General features: G+C 37.8%; 1 protein-coding gene across 7 annotated transcripts in view; it reads right to left on the bottom strand.

The window, feature by feature from the left end:
* Window positions 1–22,155, bottom strand: part of scrib (scribble planar cell polarity protein) — a 1,177,936-nt gene that overhangs the window by 650,308 nt on the left and 505,473 nt on the right. For all 7 annotated transcript variants that reach the window (XM_090386364.1, XM_090386369.1, XM_090386366.1 and 4 more), the window contains exon 21: window positions 6,049–6,141. In XM_090386364.1, coding sequence (XP_090242490.1) covers window positions 6,049–6,141 — 93 coding nt within the window. The remainder of the gene's footprint in view (window positions 1–6,048; window positions 6,142–22,155) is intronic.

Below are 22,155 nucleotides of genomic sequence, written 5' to 3'. Positions count from 1 at the left end.
CTGAGGAAGAAAGAAGATAAAAGTGAGTAAATCTTGCAAGTGTGACTTCTTCTTTTCGGTTCGAGGGGAAACGAGATGGCAAAAACTGGAGTTCTTAGTTTAATCCGAAGGAGTTTGCTGCCTTCTTGGTTTTGCCAGTAATTCATACTTCGCTTTATTATAAGACTTTTAGAGTCAGTGAAAGGAATTTTGAAAGAATCATCATCAATTGGTTCCACAGTAGATTTGGCTGCACAGTCAGCACTCTCATTGCCAGATATGCCAACATGGCTAGTGACCCAACAAAATTTTACTACTTTCATGTTCTTTTTGAGATGAGCCAGCAAGTTTTGAATATTACCAAGTAAGTAGTTGTGATGCTTTCTTGGTTGCTGTAAAGCGAGAAGGGCATTGAGAGAGTCAGTAAAAATAATACTATTGGTAAACTAGCACAATTTTATAGTTTCTAGGGCCATTTGTATGGCATGTAGTTCAGCAGTAAAGATATTGTATTCTAAAGGTAACTGACTAGAGATTATGGATGATGGAAGAACAACAGCAGCACCGACATGATGGTCAGCTTCGGAGCAGTCTGTGTATATCTGGGTATGAGATTCATATTTCTCAAATTGAGATTTATGAAGCTGATTTACATTCTGTGGAGAAAGTAGTTTTCCCCCATTCTTGAGGGGACAGATCATAGGTAGCAGGACAAAAAGTCCATAGAGGAGCAGTGAAACTAGTGTTGGCTATTTTAGAAAGGTCAAACTGCCAATTATCAAGTAGTGAGCAAAGGCGCATGCCAACAGGTTGATTTATTGATGGATAAATGGCATACAAGTTCTCCCAACCTGGTGTAAACAGATGTTTCTATGATGGATGCAGGAGTTGGCTTTTTATTTTGACAGCATAATTTAGCAGTAAAATTTGTCTTCGTAGAGAGAGTGGGGGGAATCGTGGGCTTCAGCATACAAGCTCTGCACAGATGTGCAGTAGGCTCCAAGAGAAATGCATAGGCACTGTGGTGAATAGGGTCCAAAGATCTCAAAATGTTAGGTCTAGCTAATTTGTAAACTGGTGATCCATAAACTGGTGATCTAACCTTGATCTTATGATAGCATGATATAAATGAAGGAGTGTATGATGGTCAGCACCCCATGATGTAGCTGATAATACTCTCAAAAGTTTAATTTCTTGAAACAGGTGGTTCTAAGTTGTTTAATATGGTCAAGAAAGGTCAATTTTTTTATCTAAAGTTAACCCAAGGAAGCGGATGGTAGGCACAACAGGTATATTGTGGTTCCTCAGCTTTAGAATTGGGTCAGGGTGAAGATTATGTCTTCTACAGAAATAAACTGCAACAGTTTTTTCAGATGATATGCGAAAACCGTTATCTACAGCCCACACTGTAATCTTATTAAGAGCACCTTGAAGTTGTCTCTCAATTATTGTCATGTTCTGGGAGTGACAATATATACTAAAATCATCTGCATATAAAGTAATAAATACAGTGGCTGGAATGACCTTAGTAATTGAGTTGATTTTTATAATGAATAGAGTGGCACTTAAAACTGAGCCCCGTGGAACACCTTCTTGGAAGAAGTTTCGGGAGAGGGTGGACTGAATGCGGACCTGAAAGGATCACTGCTTCAAAAAGTTTTGTATAAACCTTGGCATATTACCCTGAAGCTTAATGTATATAGATCACGGAGAATTCCGTATTGCCAAGCTGTGTCAAAAGCTTTCTCAATGTCTAAATAAACTGTAGTCAAATGTTCCTTCCCTAAGAAGGCATTGCGAATCTGGTTTTTCATTTGTACAAAGAGGCCTAAAGTTGATCTACCAGTATGAAATCCACACTGCAATGAATTGATAAGGTTGCATTTTCTCAGCACCCAGGTAAGAAGAGAGTTTACCATTTTTTCCCTTTATTTTGCCCATACAACTGGTGAGGGGAATAGGCCGATAGTGACATGGGTTCATTGAGCTATGACATACGAGCGTCGACAGGTATCAGGAAAAGTATTTTCTGTAAAAACCCAGTTATATAGCTGGAATAAGACAAGAAGCGACTTTTTGCTCAGCCCTTTTAACACGAAATAGTGAATTCTGTCAGGTCCAGCAGCACTAGGTTTTGAGGTATTAAGAGCAAGCTGTAGTTCAATTATGGTAAAGGGACTGTTGTATGTCTGGTAGTGGTCTGTGTTAAAATTTAGGGTCTGCTTTTCAGCAAGGGACTTTAACTTCTGAAAGTTTGGTGAGAATGAGGATAAGGCAGAGGTTTGAGCAAAGGATAATCCGAGAGTGTTAGCTATGTCTTGAGGTAGTGAAACATCATTCCCGTTTACATTCAGTATTGATAGATGCGAATGAGGATATTTGTTATACATTTTTCTAATATTTTTCCAGATGATTTGTGTTTTGGTGGACCACGTAATAGTTGAAGCAAAGTGTTTCCGTGACTCTCTTTTACTTGCTTGCTGAATGTGTCTAGCATTGGCTCTAGCTTTCTTCAAGTGCACTAGATTAGCAGTTGCATTTTGTGAAATTTATTCCAGGCTTTATTTTTCTGTCATTTGGCTTGGTTGCATTCACTGTTCCACCACGGTTTTGATCTTATTCTATGATTTGTGGACACCCTTGATATTGTTGCTTCAGTGGCCTGCAATATTTGGTTTGTTACATAATCAACAGCATTATTTATTGACACATCTGAAACAGCTGTTTTTTCTAGGATTGCTAGCTGCCTATAATTTTCCCAATCAGCTTTGGCAAAGTTCCATTTGGCTGTCTGATTATGACAAGGTGGTGAATTTGATTCTACATGACAGACTATTGGATAGTGGTCACTACCCAGTAGACTATCACAAACAGACCAGTCAAACAGTGGAAAAAGGGCTGGTGAGAAAATGGAGATGTCAATTGCTGAGCTTGACCCAGAAGATAGGCAAAAATAAGCGGGTAAACCAGTATTCAGTAGTGTCAGATTAAATTTATCTCGAAGCTTCTGTAATATTTTCCCTCATTTATCGTGTATTCTATCACCCCACAGAGGCGATCCCCTGAGATCCCCTCCTTTTGCATCATGAGAGATTTTAACGTGCGTTAAAATCTCTCATGATGCAAAAGGAGGGGATCTCAGTGTAAGTTGTAAGAAATCAGTGATAGAAATGTCTTGGTTGGGGGGGGGGGGATATAAGGAGACAATGGTAAAAGAAAAATGAAAGAATATTCGAGCAGCTAGTGCTTCTAGATTTGTTTGTAACATTAATGGGAAGGGATATTGGAGCTGACTACAAGTGCAATTCCTCCATGAGCCGAATTGCTTACACGAGAAACTTATCTTTTCTGTAAATAACATGATGTTTAAGTGTAACAGAAGCGGTTAAGTTAGTTTCTTGGAGGCAAAAGGTAATTGGTTATACTGGAGAAGGAGATCCCGAAGGTCATCAAGGTTGCTGCGATATCCTCTACAATTTCATTGAAGAAAACTGGGCATTATTTGGGTGAACTGTGGTCCACAGTTTCTGTCCGAGAGGCTGCTGACTTAGGGTGAACAGATTTTCTTTTCGGGAAGTATGCGCTTCCTGTTTCCATCTCTTCTTCTGGGAACAGGTCGAGAACGGGTTCTTTGCAGTCAGTGTTTCCTTCCATTTCTATTGAATCAGTTTTAGTAGTATCATCACTTTTTGAGTACACTGGGTTATTAGTAGTATACGGAACAGTGATTGGTGTGTTAACAGCCTTGTTTGTCTTAAAGAGTTTACCAGAAAATTGACTGAGCCCAATCTGATATTGATCTGTTTGGTGGAAATGTTACCTCAGTTTGAATACCAGTCATTGTTGTTCTTTGCACAGTACTGGTTACTGCATTTGACTTTTGGACTACTTGAGCAAAGCTAGGTCAAGTGTTAAATTGAGCCTGTATGGATTTTTTAGCTTCTTGGTACGAGATGGTTTTTTTCGGCTTTGACCCGTTGAATGTTTTTTTTTTTTTTCTTTTTTTTTTTCTTTTTCCATAAGGGGTAATCTCTGGAGTAGGCACTATGTGGGTCATTACAATTTGAGCATTTGTGCTGCTGTGCTTTGCAGTCGGAGTGATTGTGCTCGGGTGAACCACAATTTGCACAAGTGGCTAACCTTCTACACACATTTTGGGAATGCCCGAATTTTTGGCATTTAAAACAGCGTGTTGGGTTAGGGATGTACAATTTTATGTGACAATTCAGATAGCCTGCTTTGTATGGATGTTGGAGGTTTGGGGCTATCAAATGCTAGTATTATATTCCAAGTTGGAACTAGAGCATTGTCTCGTTTGGTATATATGCGCTTTACATGCAAAATTCACTGGTCTTGTAATTCATTTTTCAACTCTTCTTCTGAGAGATTTATGAGATCTCACTCAGCTATCACACCCCTGGAGGTGTTTAGAGTAGCATGAGGGGAGGCAGAGATCGTTAATCCTCCAAAGGATGTTAGTTTTTGGAGCCATTGTGAATGCCATTTGTCTGAGACCACAATGAGCAAGTCATCAGATCTCAGGCACTTGGTTGTTTTTGGAAATCCTGTTAGATTTTCTAGGTATTTCTGAATTTTAAAAGGCGAGAGACTACCTAGAGACTGTTCTTGGATAGAATGCAATACAAGGTGCAAGGTGCTAAATTTCAGTTTTTCTGACATTTAGCACTGCATGAATTAGAGTCTTCTATGTCATGAGTAGCCATATTAGGATCCATAGATCCTGTAGGGGAGATCATTTTTCTCCTTTTAGCCCTGGAAAGATAGCTTTTCTTTCCAGGTTACCATGGGGAGGCAGGAGCAGTGCCACAAGGGTAACCAAGCGGCTGAGTTAGTTTAGTTAGTAAGATTAACAAGAAACAGAAAGGAAAATTTCCTTCCTGGAACTCTGCCTACTTCTTGTAGTGCAAAAGTTTCATAATACAAATAAATAAAGAAGTGTATTTAAAACCTAAAGAAAATTATTTGCTTTGCACACAATATAGAGATCGCTTGGTTCCACTAATAATTGCTTGGCACCTGGGCCCCGCCTCATGGAGTATTTTTTTTAATGGTATATAAGCATTCAAGGCTTCTGTGATTAGTGTTTTAAAGGTATACCATAAGTCAATTGTATTCACTCTTTGTGAAATATCTACCCAGTCAATAGAGGCCCTGTAGCACCTTAAGGCATCGTAACTTCCTTTCCTGAAATTATAACCCATTCCTTTGCCTTTAACTACTGCTGCCTCTTTCTCTTCATCGTCCACCGTAGAACTCTGTGATCACTTCCTGCTACTGGTTCCTGTACTGTCTGCCATGTTAAGAATATTCTAGACCTCATCATCATGGGTGATGAGGTATAGAGTATTCTTTTCCCTCGTGCTCACCCATCTAAAAAACAGGAATGCCAGTGGCTGACCATTTTATGGAAACTGATCTGGTTACAGAGTACAGCTTAAATTTCAAGTGAGGATTGGAAGAATTATTGAAGACTTATAAGGAAGCACAGACAAGAACAGACAAGTAAAAATGAGTTAATCATCCATTCTTGGAATTTTTAATGAAAAAAATCAGCCACTGAGGCTGAATCCAACAAAATGTCACCATATCAAATGAAGAAGCAACTTGGAGGATAGTTAATTTTCTATCTTGTATGCATCACTTCGTTCTTATCTTTTCTTATTGCATTATGAACCTCATCATCATTTTTATGCTTTATAATAAATGGAAAATTAAGTTTGCTGTGTTTCTTTATATATTTTACTGGCATTTTTTATTGCTTCCCTAACCCCCCCTTTGTTTTTTGAATCTTGGTCTTGTCAACTGCAGTTTTGCCAAATGTGGTACTTTCCGGGAACATATCCCCTGTGGTTGGCAAGGGATTTCTGTATTTCGTGAAAACTGTTAAAAACTTAGATTCACTTGATTGATTCATATCAGAATAATAGGAATCAGACAATTAAATTTGAACTAGAAAGTGAAAAAGTATCTGCATTCAACATAACAAGAACATTTTTAACATTAATTACACTGCTGCCTTCTTTATAACAAGGAATTAATTACACTTACACTGCTGCCTTCTTTATAACAAGGGGCCCCTTTACCTCCAGCAATACTAAAGCCTAAGCCATTACTATCTCTAGTGAGAGTTGCATATATAATCTGTAAAAATAAAACAAAGTATACACCCATATACATAGCTAATGAAATATATTATATAAATTTCTTTATTGTTAATATATTCATTATATATATATAAATTAAATATATTCTTTTATTAGCTATACATACATACACATATAGCTGGATAAGGATATAAATAAGTGTAATGAAAAACAAGTACAATTACAAGTACCAGCATGTGCAAAGTGGTTCAAAGTTTCAAAAGAACGATCTGAGCAGAATTTCTGAAACACTATTATAACAGGTGTGGACACTAACTGTAGTTTCCCTATCCCTTGCCAACTGTAGTTTGTTTATTTCATTTTTTTGAGCCTATGCTAATACTTAAAAAACCACATGTATACACACCAGGTGTTTCAAAATAGCACAGAACAAATGTGGAGCATCTAATACAACTAAATATAAGAAGAAAGGTTTCTCTATTAATATGACTGGAAAGTCTTATTTCTGAGATATTAATTGTTAATCATAAATCATGAAATCATGTAAAATAGTAAAACATTTTTGTTTGAATTTATGCCATCACAATATGACTCTGTAAAATGGGCTTTAAACAGTATAGTACTTATGTTATTAAAAGAATACCTTGAAGGTATTAAAATGGGAAGCACATCAAGTTCTCAGCTACCCAACTCAATGCCAGATCTCGCTGTTTGTTTGTTATTTGATTTTTAGGAGCATTAGCAACTAAGGCTATATTGGTGCAGGGATATGCGGTGGTCACTCGCTGACCTTTCCACGTCCTCCACATTTGGTGGTCATGGGCCGAACCCTGGTCTAATCAAGAAGCATGTGCTACGCACTGCTTCTTCTGCCCACCTGGATACGGAGGCACCACCAGAGCTCGCACATGAGCTTCGGGCAACACAGCGGCAATGCCCCAGGGCTGAATATGATGGTTCCACAGGAGGTGTCTATTGTTGTTGACTATTTTCAAGGAAACAGGAAAGAGATTGTACAAAAAGGTTAGACGAAATGGAACCAGGGTATATCTTCTGGGGGAAAATGTGGAAGATGTAGAGCAGATGCAGATGCAATCTTTTAAAGGCACAAGAGGTGATACCATTATACACATTGGAACTAAAGATATTAAGAATGGGAGTAAACAACTGTTAATGATCCTGCTCAGGTAGCTAACAAACTAAATGAATATTTGCAGCTACATTCACACATGAAGAGTTATTCAGGGAGGGGAATGCCACAGATGCATTAAACTCTGGCAGTAAGCTAGATAATCTTGTAATAACTGAGAGAAAAGTGGATGAGAAATTGTCGAAGATAAACATAAGAAAGGCACCTGGGGTGGATGGAATCTATCCAGTTATATTAAAGGAGGCAGCAAAAGAAGTAAGCAAACCCTCAGCCATAATTATGAGAGCTTCCTTGGACTCAGGGGAGGTACCCATGGACTGGAGATGTGCAAATGTGACCCTAATCCACAAAGGAGGATCAAAGGGAGACAGATAATAACAGACCTGTTAGTTTAACTTCTGTTCCAGGGAAATTAATAGAGGCACTGGTTAAAGAAGCATTGCACGATCATCTAGACATGACTTCAGTTATAGCTCGGACACAGCATGGGTTTGTTAAGGGGAAGTCTTGTCTGACCAATTTGACTGGATACTATGATGTAGTCACAAAGAAACTGGATGCAAAGAATAATTTTGATATCATATATTTGTATCTTAGAAAGGCTTTTGATACTGTTGAACATGGAAGACTGCTGCACAAATTGGAGCAGTGTGGCACTGGAGGCAAATTGCTGCTATGGATAAAGGGATGGTTGAGTGGGAGAAGACAGAGAATGGTAATCAATGGACACTGCTCTTCTTGGACAAATGTTATTAGTGGAGTCCCCCAGGTTTCAGTGTTGGGCCCATTGTTGTTTTTTGTATTTATTAATGATATTGATGATGGGATATCAGGCATAATATCCAAGTTTGCAGATGATACGAAGGTTGGCATGGTTATTAATGACACTAATGACAGTATGCTGCTGCTGCAACAGGATCTAGAAAAGTTGAACAGGTGGGCTGAGAGGTGACAACTGAAGTTTAATATTGACAAATGTAAAGTACTGCATATGGGGACAAATAACCCTAGAGTAACATATTAACTGTGTGGTACTGCACTGACAGTGGTAGAGAGTGAAAAGGACCTGGGGGTAATTGTGCAGGCAGATATGAAGTTCTCTGAGCAGTGCAGATGGGCTTCAAGAGTAGCTCATGGTGTCTTTCAATGATCTACAGGAAATTTTCTAGCAGGGATAAGGTGATTATCCCCTTGTATAAGGCGATGGTCAGGCCACACCTTGCGTACTGTATACAGGTATGGAGGCCTAATTTCAGAAGTATGTAGAGCTGTTGGAATGAGCACAGAGAAGGGAAACAAGATTAGTGAATGGAACAAAGGGTTGCTCTTACGAAGAAATGCTTAAGTTTTGCAAATTACAGTGTCTGGAGACTAGGCACCTGCAAGGTTATCTGATTGAGGTGTATAACGCCTTGAATGGTTTGAGCATGTTCAATGCTGATGGGATCCTTCCTCTTGCTCAGAATAATCGCCTGAGAGGGTATAAATTCAAATTGAAGAAAAACAGTTGTAGGATAGATGTGCGGAAGCTTGCCTTTAGCCAGCAGGTGGTTGATTGCTGGAAAAAACTTCCATCTGTCGTTGCAGAAGTTGATAGCTTAAATAGAACCAAGGCAGAACTAGACAAATATTTGGAGCAAGAAGAGTATGTGTGTGTGTGTGGGGGGGGGGGGGGGGGGGGGGGGCTGATGCTATATAAGCTTGCTTTCTTGCATCATGTGCCTTTGCTAATACTAATATTATTGTATTTTCCGTAATTATTTGAGTTATTTTCAGTTTATAACAAGTTTGTATTGTTTAATTAACCCTGTTAACCATTTATGCTAATTTGTAAAGCTTAATTTGAGCTAAAGGCAACGAACTGTAAAAATTTTTGGCAAGTTTGCAGTGATATTGAAACATGCTGGCTGCCATGGCAGCAGCAATATTGAAGTGTTGAGTAACTGTTGAAGTAATGAAGGGATAGGGGATAGTAATAAATACACCAGGTGCCGTTGCAGATGAACTCAACAGTTATTTTGCATCGATATTTACAAATGAAAAGCCTTTTGTGGCAATGGGAAATTGTGGGAGCAAAGTTAAAAAATATGTAATTAATGATATTGAAATTTCGCAAGATTATTTAATGAAAAAACTTTCGAGCCTACAGACCAGTAAGGCTCCTGGAGTTGATGGAATATACCCTATAATCTTAAGAGAGGCTGCAAGCGAGTGCATTGAACCATTGAGGCTAATTATGCGAGCATCACTAGACTCTGGGGAGATTCCCTTGGATTGGAAAATTGCAAATGTATCTCCCATACATAAGGGTGGCTCTAAAAGTGAAGTTGGAAATTATCGACCTGTCAGTCTGACTTCAGTAGTAGAGAAAATCATGGAGGCAATGATCAAGGGTGGAATTCAAGATCATTTGGATCGAATTGAAATTCTCAAGGATACTCAGCATGGTTTTGTAAAGGGAAAATCATGTTTAACAAATCTGGTTCGCTATTTCGAAAGGGTCACTCACGAGCTGGATTTAGGGAATAATTTTGACATTGTTTATTTAGATTTCAGCAAAGTTTTTGACTCAGTCCCACATGAGCGGTTGCTTTATAAGCTGGAACAGGTTGGAATCACTGGAAAAATCCTTAGATGGATAGAAGGATGGCTTCAGGGCAGGAGGCAGAGGGTTGTGATAAATGGCTATTCCTCAGATTGGGTTGATGTAAGAAGTGGGGTTCCCCAAGGATCAGTATTAGGACCACTGTTGTTTTTAATTTTCATAAACGACATTGACGAAGGGATAGAGGGCGTGATGTCTAAATTTGCAGATGATGTTAAAATTGGTAGAGTAGTTAATGATCACTGTCAAGCTGAGCTTCTTCAGAGAGACCTAGATAGACTTCAAGAATGGTCAGAAAAATGGCAGCTGTGCTTTAATCCAACAAAGTGTAAGGTATTACACCTGGGAAACAGTAATCCCAAAATAACTTATTCACTTGGTGGAGTTCAACTAAACCCAGTACTGGAGGAAAGGGACTTGGGTGTTACGATACGGTCAGACATGAAATTCTCTGAGCATTGTAAACAGGTTGCAAGGAAGGCCCATGGTGTCCTATCGATGATCTATCGAACTTTTGCAAGTAGAGATAGGGACGTGATAATCCCATTGTATAAGGCTTATGTTAGACCACACTTGGAATACTGTGTTCAAGTATGGAGACCACACCTAAAGAAAGACATCGAGCTTTTTGAAAGGGTGCAAAGAAGGGTAACTCGCCTGGTGAGATCGGCAAAAGGGCGTCCTTATGAAGAAAGACTTTGAATATGTGGGTTGTAGAGTTTGGAAACTAGATACCTTAGAGGAGATTTGATTGAGGTGTTTAAGGCGCTGAGAGGCATCAGTAAAATGAATGAGGACAAAATTTTCAAGATTATAAATGATGCTAAAACTAGGGGACATAAATTCAAGTTATGGGGGGAAATGTTTAGATTGGACTGCAGGAAGTTCTATTTTAGCCAGCGAGTTATAAATTACTGGAATAAGTTGCTTTCATGGGTGGTAGAGGCCGACAGTTTGGGGACATTCAAAGGTCATCTGGATAGTACTTTCGGGTAAGGGAAGCGCATAGGATGATAGGTTTAATTTCCTTTTTATTTTATTTATTTTTTATTTATTAATTATTATTATTTAGTTATTTATTTATTTTTTGTTTTTATCATTGTTTTGTTCGGATTTTTTTTTTTTTTTTTTTGGCTGGTGCAGCATAAGCCATAGGCTTTCTTGCACCATGCGGCCGTTACTAATACTAATTGTAAGTACATTTTGTGCTTATTGATGAGGAGGAGTTGTAGTCTTATTCCTATTATTGTAGGATTATTAAGTTTTGGAGCAAAGGTGATCACAGGACTATTTTTTTTTACAAATATAAGTTAGAAGAATATACTAATTGGTGAGATAGCAATTGGTGATATAATTACCTCTGGAGATTGGAAAGCAGCCTTGTTGATTTAAATGATTTGGTTTTAATTGCTATTGGGCTCATCTGCTTTCATATAGAAGCAAGAAGAATAAACATAGCACCAGGAAAAATGTTAGAAGTGTAGGTGAGGGGGAGAGGAGTGGGAAGCTTTCCCCCTTCCATCTAGAGTTCCAAGATTACAGGGTGACTCAGTGAAAAAGATATTAGTTTAAATTCCTATTGGGTTCATATTATTATTAGCCATATGGTGCAAGGAAGCCTGAGGCTTATGCTGCACCAGCCAAAAAAAAAAAAAATTCCCACGTTACCCTGAGAGAGAGAGAGAGAGAGAGAGAGAGAGAGAGAGAGAGAGAGAGAGAGAGAAAGTAGAAGGGAATCACCAAGAAAGAGAAGAATGATGATATTCAGCTCAGGACCCTGGATTTGTCAAGCCCATACTCATCAGATGTGAGCCCCCTTGGATAAATATAGAAGCATGGAGAGTCTCCTTTCATCTAGAGTTCCAAGGTTACAGGGTGACTCAGTGAAAAAGATATTAGATAGAAAATACCTGAAAGGAAAATCAACTAAAGGTAGTATAATACCTGCTGCTAAAGTGGTTACTGAAGGAGCTGGTGCAAGTGTTTCTATAAGTGCCTAATGTTAAAAGTAATGTTTGCAGGATGTACTTGAAGTCAGAGATATTAATTTTAGTGAACAAGGAGCTCAGGTTATTGAGGGTGATATAGATGATTTAGAAATTGATCGTGGAGCTAAGCTTTGTGATTTTTCAGATTTTCAGGCTGATAATTTCAACGTGGAAATGGACAGTTTTTATAGTGACTCTGGAAGTGTGTGGAAGAAAGTGTGTGGGTATAAATATCAGAGTGTGTGACATTGTGGTTAGCAATATCTATGAACAAAGAAGTAAATATTATAATGTATCAAGCATATATGAGTTAATGACCAGACTTAAGAAGCAAATTGTAGATTGCATGACTAGTGAATCCAACAAGATTACCAAGGATACTTCGATTTGTCCTAAATAAGTTGATTGATAAGGAGACCATATCTACTGCTCTTGTTATAGATAATGAAAGATTTAAAACTAGAGCCGAGGAGTTAGAATTACGTGCTGGATTGTTCGACGATATAGTAAGAACTCAATCTTATCCCGTTGTGCAAGTTGATCAACCTACCTACTTATGCAGACAAAGTGAAATTAAATACTTCGCAAGAAGTGCTGGAAGACCAGTCTAAAAAGGAAAAAGTTTATGGAAGTGATTTTGGAAGGGAGGGGAAATTATTCAAAGCAAGGCAGAATACAACAATTATTTTAAGGGCTGGGGAAGGTGATCAATACGGCTCAAGTCAGGATGTCAGAGATGCTGTAGTAAGTACCTTAAAACAGGATTTTAAAGAAATTAAAATAAGGAATTTCAGAATGGTGAGAAATAAAGGAGTTCTGATTGAATCTCAAACAACTAGTGACTTGAATAAATTAATTGGATCTGAGTCTTTATTTTCAAAAGAGATAAGCATGACAAAATAAAGACTACAAATCCAACTATTATAATTTATTACATTCACAGTATTGTCCGACTTATGTTCTTGGAGGATATATTATCTAAGAACCCAAAAGAGCATGGCTTTAGTGAACAAAAATTAAAGAAGGAATGAGTTTCTGCTTCAACACTGGTTCTAAGTTAAAAATGTCAAATTGGGTTGTAGGACTTTTACCTAAATTTTTGAAGTGTATATTGGAAAATGACAGACTTTTTTGGGTACTCTTCCCATAGGTAGAGCCATTTTACTGTTGTGAATAAATGTTTCAAGTGCTGAGGTTCTGTATTCATCACAAGAGTATTGACGGCACAAATGTAGGAAACCACAGGTGGCACCTTACCCAAACACCATGCCACTATGCTGTTTTTTAATAATATTTTTTAAGTAATGAAGGTCAAAGAGGAACATAAGTAATTACTTGTTAACAGGAGAGACTGCTTCTACAGCGATGGGATACACTTAAATAGAAATGGTGCAAGATGATGCTATCGAGGCAGTGTTAGGTGGGTTGGAAAACTGCTAGATTGGGGGGGGGATACAAGGACTAATAGATTAATAGTAGCCACTGGCAGAGGTGAAAGTGATTCTTGCACTGCTTCTATTGGAATGAGCTGCAGCCTGGAAAATAAGATGCAGGATATTTCAGAGACTGCTGGGAATCATTGGGGTAAAAGTAAACACATGGATTGTGTTAGGGTAGCTAAGAAAAAGAACAGGTGCATGTATACTTGCATGTACACCAATGCTAGGTGTTCAGTAAATAAATTTGATGAATTTGAGGTATTGCTCAAAACATCAAAGGCAGATATTGTGGGGATTTCAGAGAAGTGGTGTCACACAGATATAAGGAATGCAGAACTGGAATTTGGGGAGTACAATTTCTACAGAAGGGATAGACAGGACAGGAAGGGAGGAGGGGTTATGCTATTAGTTAAGAAATACATAAAATCCAAGGAAGCGAAGCCAGTCGACATTGCTAGACAGAGCAGTGTCGAGTCAGTTTGGTGTGACATAAGCATTGGGAGATCAAAATTGAGAGTAGGAGTGGGCTATAGGCCTAATGACTCTGATGAGTATAATAAGAAATTGTACAGGGAAATAGAGTGGGCCAGTAAATCAGAGAGTCTTATAATGAGGGATTTTAATTTCCCAGATATTGACTGGAATTTGGGGGCTGATCACTCACACACTAACAAGGCTTTTGTGGATTTATTGGATGATTGTTTTCTGCATCAGCATGTTCGGGAGGCAACTAGAGGGAGTAATACTCTTGATTTGATTTTTTTTTTTTTTTTATGTGAACCCCAAACACGAGAGGTATTAGAACCTATAGTACTTAGTACCGTGCTTGGGTTGGAGGTTGAGAAGACGAAAAAAGATATTTGTTGACATTGGACTTGAACTTCTGTAGATTGCAATTTTCAGGAAATACGTATGAAGGAAGGTTGTTCCAGAAAACGGCAGTTGAATGAATAAATGAGGAAGATGAAAAGGTGGTTCTGTGGGTTTGAAGTTGGACAGTAAATGGATGTTGGCTGGTGGCGGCACGTGTTCGGACTGTTTTGAAAGAGAGAGCGGAAATTATAGAAGCCAATTCAGAAGAACAGCGCCCATGGAAATATCTGTAGGAGAGGCATGCAGCAGAAACAGTACGTCTATGAGAAAGCGAGTGGAGAGACTCTGTTAGAGATGAATCATTAATTAACCTAACTGCCCTCTTCTGAATGGAATCAAGAAGCCTGAGAGAGGTTTTGGGGGCACCACCCCAAATGTGGGAACAATATTCCATGGCAGGGCGGATTTGCGATTTATACAGAGTGAGCAGCTGTTTGGAAGAAAAGTAACGTCAAGAGCGAAAGAGAAAACCAAGTTTTTTAGATGCAGAGGAAGCAATATTTGTAATGTGCTTGTGCCAAGAGAGATTAGAAGTCAGGGTAATCCCCAAAAGAGATATATCCTTTTGCCTAGAAATTGGGGTGTCACTAAAGATAAGCATAGGAGCAGAAGAATCCTTTTTGCGAGATATAAGACAAGACTGAGTTTTAGAAGGGTTGAAATCAACTAAGTTGTCTTTGCCCCACTGGAGAATTACCTGAAGATCGGCATTTAAGGAATTGGTAGCAGATTTTCGAGAAGTTGAAGCTGATTGAGCAGGACAAGATTTCTCAAAACGGAAAGTTGATTATCAGTAGGGATTCTTCATGCACTAAGAATCTTGAGGAATCACTAGGTGGCAGTGATAACAGTGTGCTGAAGTGGGATTTACTCAAGGAGGTAACTACCATCAGGGGTAAAGGGAAGGGTTATTGCTTTCGTAAAGGCGACTACGATGGTCTGAGACAGTATTTAAATTCTATACAGAGGGACCAACTGATGATGTTACCAACAGCAAATTCAAAATGGGAAGCATTCAAAGAAATTATCTTGGAAGCTACTAGGCTTTACATACCAACTAAAAAATATTGTTCAAGGTTCAGGCCTAAATGGATGTCAGATGAACTAATGAGACATATGGCAGAGAAGAAAAATGCACGGGATACATACAAATTAACACGTGACACAGAAGCCTATGATAGATACAAGTTGATATGTAACCAAGTTACAAAGGAGGTTAGGCAGGTGAAGGCAGATTACGAGAAATCTTTGGCAAGGGATGCAAAGAAAAACAGCAAAGAGTTCTTTACTTATGTAAACTCTAGAAGGAAGGGGATGAATCAGATTGGTCCACTTGATATCGATGGGTCAACTGTTGATGATCCTGCTCAGGTAGCTAACAAACTAAATGAATATTTTGCATCGACATTCACACATGAGGAGTTATTCAGCGAGGGGAATGCCAGAGGCGTATTCAACTCTGGCAGTAAGCTAGAGAATCTTGTAATAACTGAGAGTAAAGTGGAGGAGAAATTGTTGAAGATAAATACAAGAAAGGCACCTGGGGTGGATGGGATCTATCCAGTTATATTAAAGGAGGCAGCAAAGGAAGTAAGCAAACCCCTAGCCATAATTATGAGAGCTTCCTTGGACTCAGGGGAAGTACCCATGGACTGGGTGCAAATGTGACCCCAATTCACAAGGGAGGATCAAAGGCCAACACAAGTAATTATAGACTTGTTAGTTTAACTTCTGTTTCCGGAAAATTAATGGAGGCACTGGTTAAAGAAGCACTGCAGGGTCATCTAGACAAGACTTCAATTATAGCTCAGACACAGCATGGTTTTGTTAAGGGGAAGTCTTGCCTGACCAATTTGATTGGATACTATTATGCAGTCACAAAAGAACTGGATGCAGGGAATAACTTTGATATTATATACTTGGTTCTTAGAAAGGCTTTTGATACTGATGCACATGGAAGACTGCTGCACAAATTGGAGCAGTGTGGCATTGGAGGCTTGTTATTTGGATTTTAGGAGCATTAGCAACTAAGGCCATATTGCTCCGGGATATGCGGTGGTCATTCTCTGACCTTTCCGCATCCTCCGTATTTGGTGGTGACGGGCTTGAACCCCGGTCTAATCAAGAAGCATGTGCTACCCACTGCTGCTCCTCTCCACCTGGCTACGGAGGTGCCGGCATTGGAGGCAAATTGCTGCTATGGATAAAGGGGTGGTTGAGGGGGAGAAGACAGAGTGGTAATCAATGGACACTGCTCATCGTGGACTAATGTTATTAGTGGAGTCCCTCAGGGTTCACTATTGGGTCCATTATTGTTTTCTGTATTTATAAATGATATTGATGATGGTATATCAAGCTTAATGTCCAAGTTTGCAGACGATACGAAGGTTGGCAGGGTTGTCAAGGACACTACTGACACTATGCTACTGCAACAGGATCTGGAAAGGTTGAGCAGATGGGCTGAGAGGTGGCAAATGAAGTTTAACATTGACAAATGTAAAGTACTACACATGGGAAACAGCAACCCCAGAGCAATGTATCAACTCTGTGGTACTGCACTGACAGTGGTAAAGAATGAAAGGGGCCTGGGGGTGGTTGTGCAGGCAGATATGAAATTTTCTGAGCATTGCAGACAGGCTGCAAGAGTAGCTCATGGTGTATTGTCGATGATATATAGGAATTTTTCTAACAGGGATAAGGAGGTGATTATTCCCTTGTATAAGGCAATGGTCAGGCCACACCTAGAGTACTATATACAAGTCTGGAGGCCTCATTTCAAGAAATATATAGAGCTGCTGGAACGAGTACAGAGAAGGGCAGCAAGATTAATGAATGGAACAAAGGGTTGCTCTTACGAAGAAAGGCTTAAGTTTTGCAAATTACAGTGTCTGGAAACTAGGCATCTGCGAGGTGATCTGATTGATGTGTATATAAAGCCTTGAATGGTTTGAGCATGCTCAATGCTGATGGGATTCTTCCTCTTGCTCAGAATAATCACCTGAGAGGGCATAAATTCAAATTGAGGAAAGACAGATGTAGGATAGACGTGAGGAAATTTGCCTTTAGCCAGCGGGTGGTTGGTTGGTGGAACAGACTTCCATCCCTTGTCATTGAGGTTGATAGCCTGAATAAGTTTAAGGCTTAGCTGGACCGGTATTTCGAACGAACAGAGGGGTGAAGTGAAGTGGTTATTTTTTATTTATTTATTTTTTTTTTTTTTGGCTGATGCTGCATAAGCTTGCTTTCTTGCATCAAATGCCTCTACTAATGCTAATGCTAATTACAGATCTGTTAATTTCTGTTCCAGGGAATCTAATGGATTCACTGGTTAAAGAGTAATGCAGTACCGGGTAGACAGGAGTGCAGTTATACTTCAGTCACAGCAGGGGTTCATTGAGAGATATTGTCTGACCAATTTCAAGTATGCACAAGTAAAGTAAAAATTTATCTTGTGGACATTGTGCTGAGACTGGACATTTATTTGTTGACTGCCCACATAAAGAGCAGCAACCTAGATGTGACAACTGTAAGAGAAGAGGGAAGGAGGCTAATCATTCCTTGTGTGATTCTCATTCCCCTGAATATACACGAGCTTTAGAAATTGCAAGGTTAAGGGAAAATATGGCTAATCTTGGTCCAACAACTGTAGCTAGAGTATTACATTCCAATGCTATTGATGTAATTGATGGAACTATTAGCATATTGCAGTTGAATTTTCAAAGGTCACGTAGTGTTATGGATGAAATTAGGATTGTGTCTAGTGAAATAAAAACTGATATTCTTTGTTTACAAGAACCATATTATTGTGTGCAGGAGGGGAAACATAGAGTTGTAGGATTTCCAGTAAAAGCTAATGTGGTGCAAGTTGATAATGGTAAACCTAAGATTGCTGTTGTTGTGCTTAACAGTAATTTAAATGTAACAGTTCTGTCTAGCTTAAGTTTAGCTGAAGGAGTTTGTATTTATGTTTCCACACCACTGCTTTCATTCTATTTAGTCTCACAGTATTGTCCTCCAAATAGTGAGATACACCAATCAATAATTTACATGGAAAATGTATTAAATGTTGTTCGATGTAACAATATCATTTTTTGTATGGATGCTAATGCTAAATCTCACTTGTGGTACAGTAATATTTTGGATACTAGAGGTACTTTTGTAGAAGATTTTATTATATCCAATGATTTCTGTGTAGTTCATATGGGGGGGGGGGGGGTAAACCTACCACTTTTGATAACTTGAGGGGTTCCTCAAACATTGATGTCACAATTGCAACACTTGGTATAGTTAAGAGAATTTTAAATTAGTATGTGGATGATACTTGTACTAATAGTGATCACAGAGCTCTTTCTTTTATTATTAATTTACAGGATAATATTGGCATTTCTAATGGTTATTATAGAAGAGTTTAAAAGATTTTCCTATAAGATTAATTGGGTTAAAGTTAGTCTTTAGAGAATGACTTTAGTAGTGATAAAATACAAACATTAAATTTGTTATATGCAGTGGAATATTCAATGTATGTACAAAATTCTTTATTTAGAGCACCATGTTATGCTTCCAAAAAGGAAAAAAAAAAAAAAAAAAGGGGGTAGTTAATAAGCAAGTCCCATGGTGGACTGCTGAATTATCAGTATTACAGAGGGAAGTATTTGGATCTACGAAAACTGACCAGAGGTATAAGAGGTGAGGGATGCATGAGGCTGATCATTTCAATGAAGTATATATATATATATATATATATATATATATATAAAAAGGGGTGATATATAGTAAAAAAAAATTATGACAGTAAAATTAAGGTTTGGAGGGATTTAGTTTTAACTGCAGGTAATAATGACCAATGGGGTCTTATTTATAAGATCCTGACAAATAAGTTAGCTAGTAATAATATTTTTAATACTATTATTGTTGAAAATGTGGAGACAGTTTATTGGGATACCACTATTACTGTGGTTACTGGCAAGCTGTTTCCTAATGATGACATTGAAAATGATACTCAGGAACAGGTTAAGACTAGACTGGATAACTTGTCTTATACTGGACCTGAAGATGATTCTTTATTTACTTATGATGATTTGAAAATTGTGGCTATACAACTTAATGTTAATAAATGCCCTGGTCCTGACTTGGTTGAAAACAGTGTAATACTAAAATGTTTTGATTTATACTCTGATAATGCTAAATATGTATTTATTTTGTTGATAATGCTAAATATGTATAACAAGTGATATTTAGAAGGTGTCTTTCCTGGATTTTAGAAGTTAGCATTGTTAAAGTTATTAAAGAAAGCTGGGAAAAGATTACATGACCTTCGGGGATATAGGCCAATTTCTTTTTTGGCCAATTTGGGCAAGTTCTATGAAAGATTATTGTTTTAAAAATTAAGCTCATTGCTGTATGAAAGGAATTTTAAGTTTGTAAACCAATGTGGTTTCTTCAAAGGTTTTTCTGCAGTAGATGCTATAAGAGATTTGATAACACATATTGAACAGTCTTCACATAAATATGAATTAGTCATATTTATTGACTTTGAAGGGGCCTTTGAAAGTGTCTGGTTTCCAAGTATTTTGTATGCATTAAGATGCACTTTACAATGCACAAATTTGTTGTATAGAGTAATTTATAATTACTTGCAAGATAGACAGATAATGTTGAAGGCTTGAATTAGAAAAGCCGACCGGGCTAGCCGAGTGGGTAAAGTACCTGCCCGGCAACCCAAGGTCGCGGGTTCGATTCCCGCCTCGGGCTTGGATCAAAGTACTGCAAAAAACCTTGGGAGGTGCAATATGGCCATAGAAGCCGATGCGCCAACAACTACCAAATCAAAAAAAAAAAAAAAAAAATTAGAAAATTTTTGCAAAGGTGGCATCATTTAAGTTATATCTCATAATTCGAAAATTGTAGATCTCTTAAAGTACCATTTATAACTGACACAATATAATAGCTTAGCTTAATTTAATTTATTATAATACTCACCTTTTTATAATCTGCATTGATCTTGGAATAAATTGGATGATAATTTTAAATTAGCATTAATGAGTTAGGATTTAAAAAACAGAATAAAAATGTGCGCAAGGAAGTAGAAGTGCACGTCTTCGTCCTTGGTTGTCAGTGTTGAAATTTGAAACGATTTAAGTTATACAGTTGGAAACAGAAGGCCAATAGCCATAACAAGTGGCTTTCGTTTTACACGTCTTCAGTTGGCAATGGTAGAATGAGAGTAAACGCGTGTATATAAGAAGACTATGTTCCCGTGATGCTCCTGGATACACGTGGGAATCTAAGGTGCATGAGATTCCAGACCGGTGCTATGTTATAGGGTAGTTTGGAATTTAATACTTGAAGAGTGGAATGGCGGCAAAACCATTCTATAACTAGGGCTTCATATTGGAAAATTTTAAAGCTGGATTTTAATTTGATAATAGGAATGGCTGAATCTACTAAGGGGGTGTGGTTGTGGGATTGAACATGTGTTGCTAATTCAGTATTGGACTGTCCCATCCTAAAGCTATTGTAGTGGTAGTACGCACGTGTGTTTGATGTTTTGGTAGAACTGTATTTTGTGGTGGTGCTACCAATGTAGCAAGCGTTACAGTTATCTTGACATTTTATTAAGTAGATGATATATTATTCATGTCACTAATGTGGTAATTTTGTGTATCTTTATATGAGTTGAATAATGAACCTAGTTTATTGTAAGATGAGAATGTAAGGGTGATATCAGTACGTTTGAATAAACGGGGAATTGGTTGGCAAAATTACTATGGTAAGGGAGGATAATACGTGGATTATTATAGGACATGCGTTTGGGTGAGTTGTTGATATTATTTTGGACTGATAATAGTTTGTTTGATTAATTGAATAGGATATTTCCTAGATATGAATTTACTTGTAAGATATTGTAGTTCATTATTAAGGTCATAATGTGTGGAACTGTATTTTATAGCATTGTAAATTTGATTATAAAGGACTGCTTTTTTTGTGTTGAGGGGATGATGTGATTCAAAGTGTAAGTATTTGCCCGTGTGAATATTTTTTCTGAAAATTCTTGTTCCTAGTTTTGTGTCGCTTCTGTATATAGTGAGGTTTAGGAAATTAATTTGTCCCTTTTCTTCCAATTCCATGGTATATTTTAATCTATTATGCATGGAATTAAATTTAATGAAAAGATCATTTATTGTGGATTTGTGCCCTATTAAGAGGATATCGTCAGCGTATCGTATAAATAATTTAATATCTGGGGGGTATGGTTGTAATATATGATTTTCTACGGAGGCTAGGTAAATTTCAGATGGGGGGGGGGCTGAGATCCCTAATCCCATAGGTTTGCTGGTAAATCTGATTAAGAAATCGGAGGTATCTGGCATCTAATAGAAAGGTTGTGAGCTCTAATATGCTATTAATTGAAAGGGAAGTGCGATTGGATAAGGTTTTGTCGTCTGTAAAGAAATTACGTAAGTTTTGTAATGTTGATGGCAAATGTACATCAGTGTACAATGAGACTACATCAAAAGATGCTAGGATGTCATCACTGGTTATTGTGATAGAATTTATTTTAGAACATGATAAATTGTGACAGAAATTATAAACAAAAGCACATATATAGAAAAAATGGAATCTATACTTCTGATTCAGATACATACAAACTGGATAACACATATACTATTTCCAAACATAAAAATAAGCTTGACATTATTTTAAGGAAATTAAGATCCAACAATGAAATTAATTTATACACCCTTAAGACCCATAATATCCGAAACAATATTCTACCGCATATGTTTGGTATTACGAAACTCCATAAACCCACTCACCTACTAAGACCCATAATATCCTTCAGCAAATCAGCTTTCACTAATTTATCTTCCTTCCTGGTTAAAATTATCTCCCCCCACCCCACCCAATTTTCGAAATTTAAAGTAAACAATACCTCCCAAACCTTTGAAAAAATAAATTCTGTCACAATAACCAATGATGACATCCTAGAATCTTT

This window comes from Mastigoproctus giganteus, chromosome 12 (genome assembly GCF_048544385.1).
Source record: "Mastigoproctus giganteus isolate SK-2022 chromosome 12, ASM4854438v1, whole genome shotgun sequence".
NCBI lineage: Eukaryota > Metazoa > Arthropoda > Arachnida > Uropygi > Thelyphonidae > Mastigoproctus > Mastigoproctus giganteus.
The sequence above is the reverse complement of the archived record's forward strand: the minus strand, read 5'-3'. Positions and strand labels throughout refer to the sequence as shown.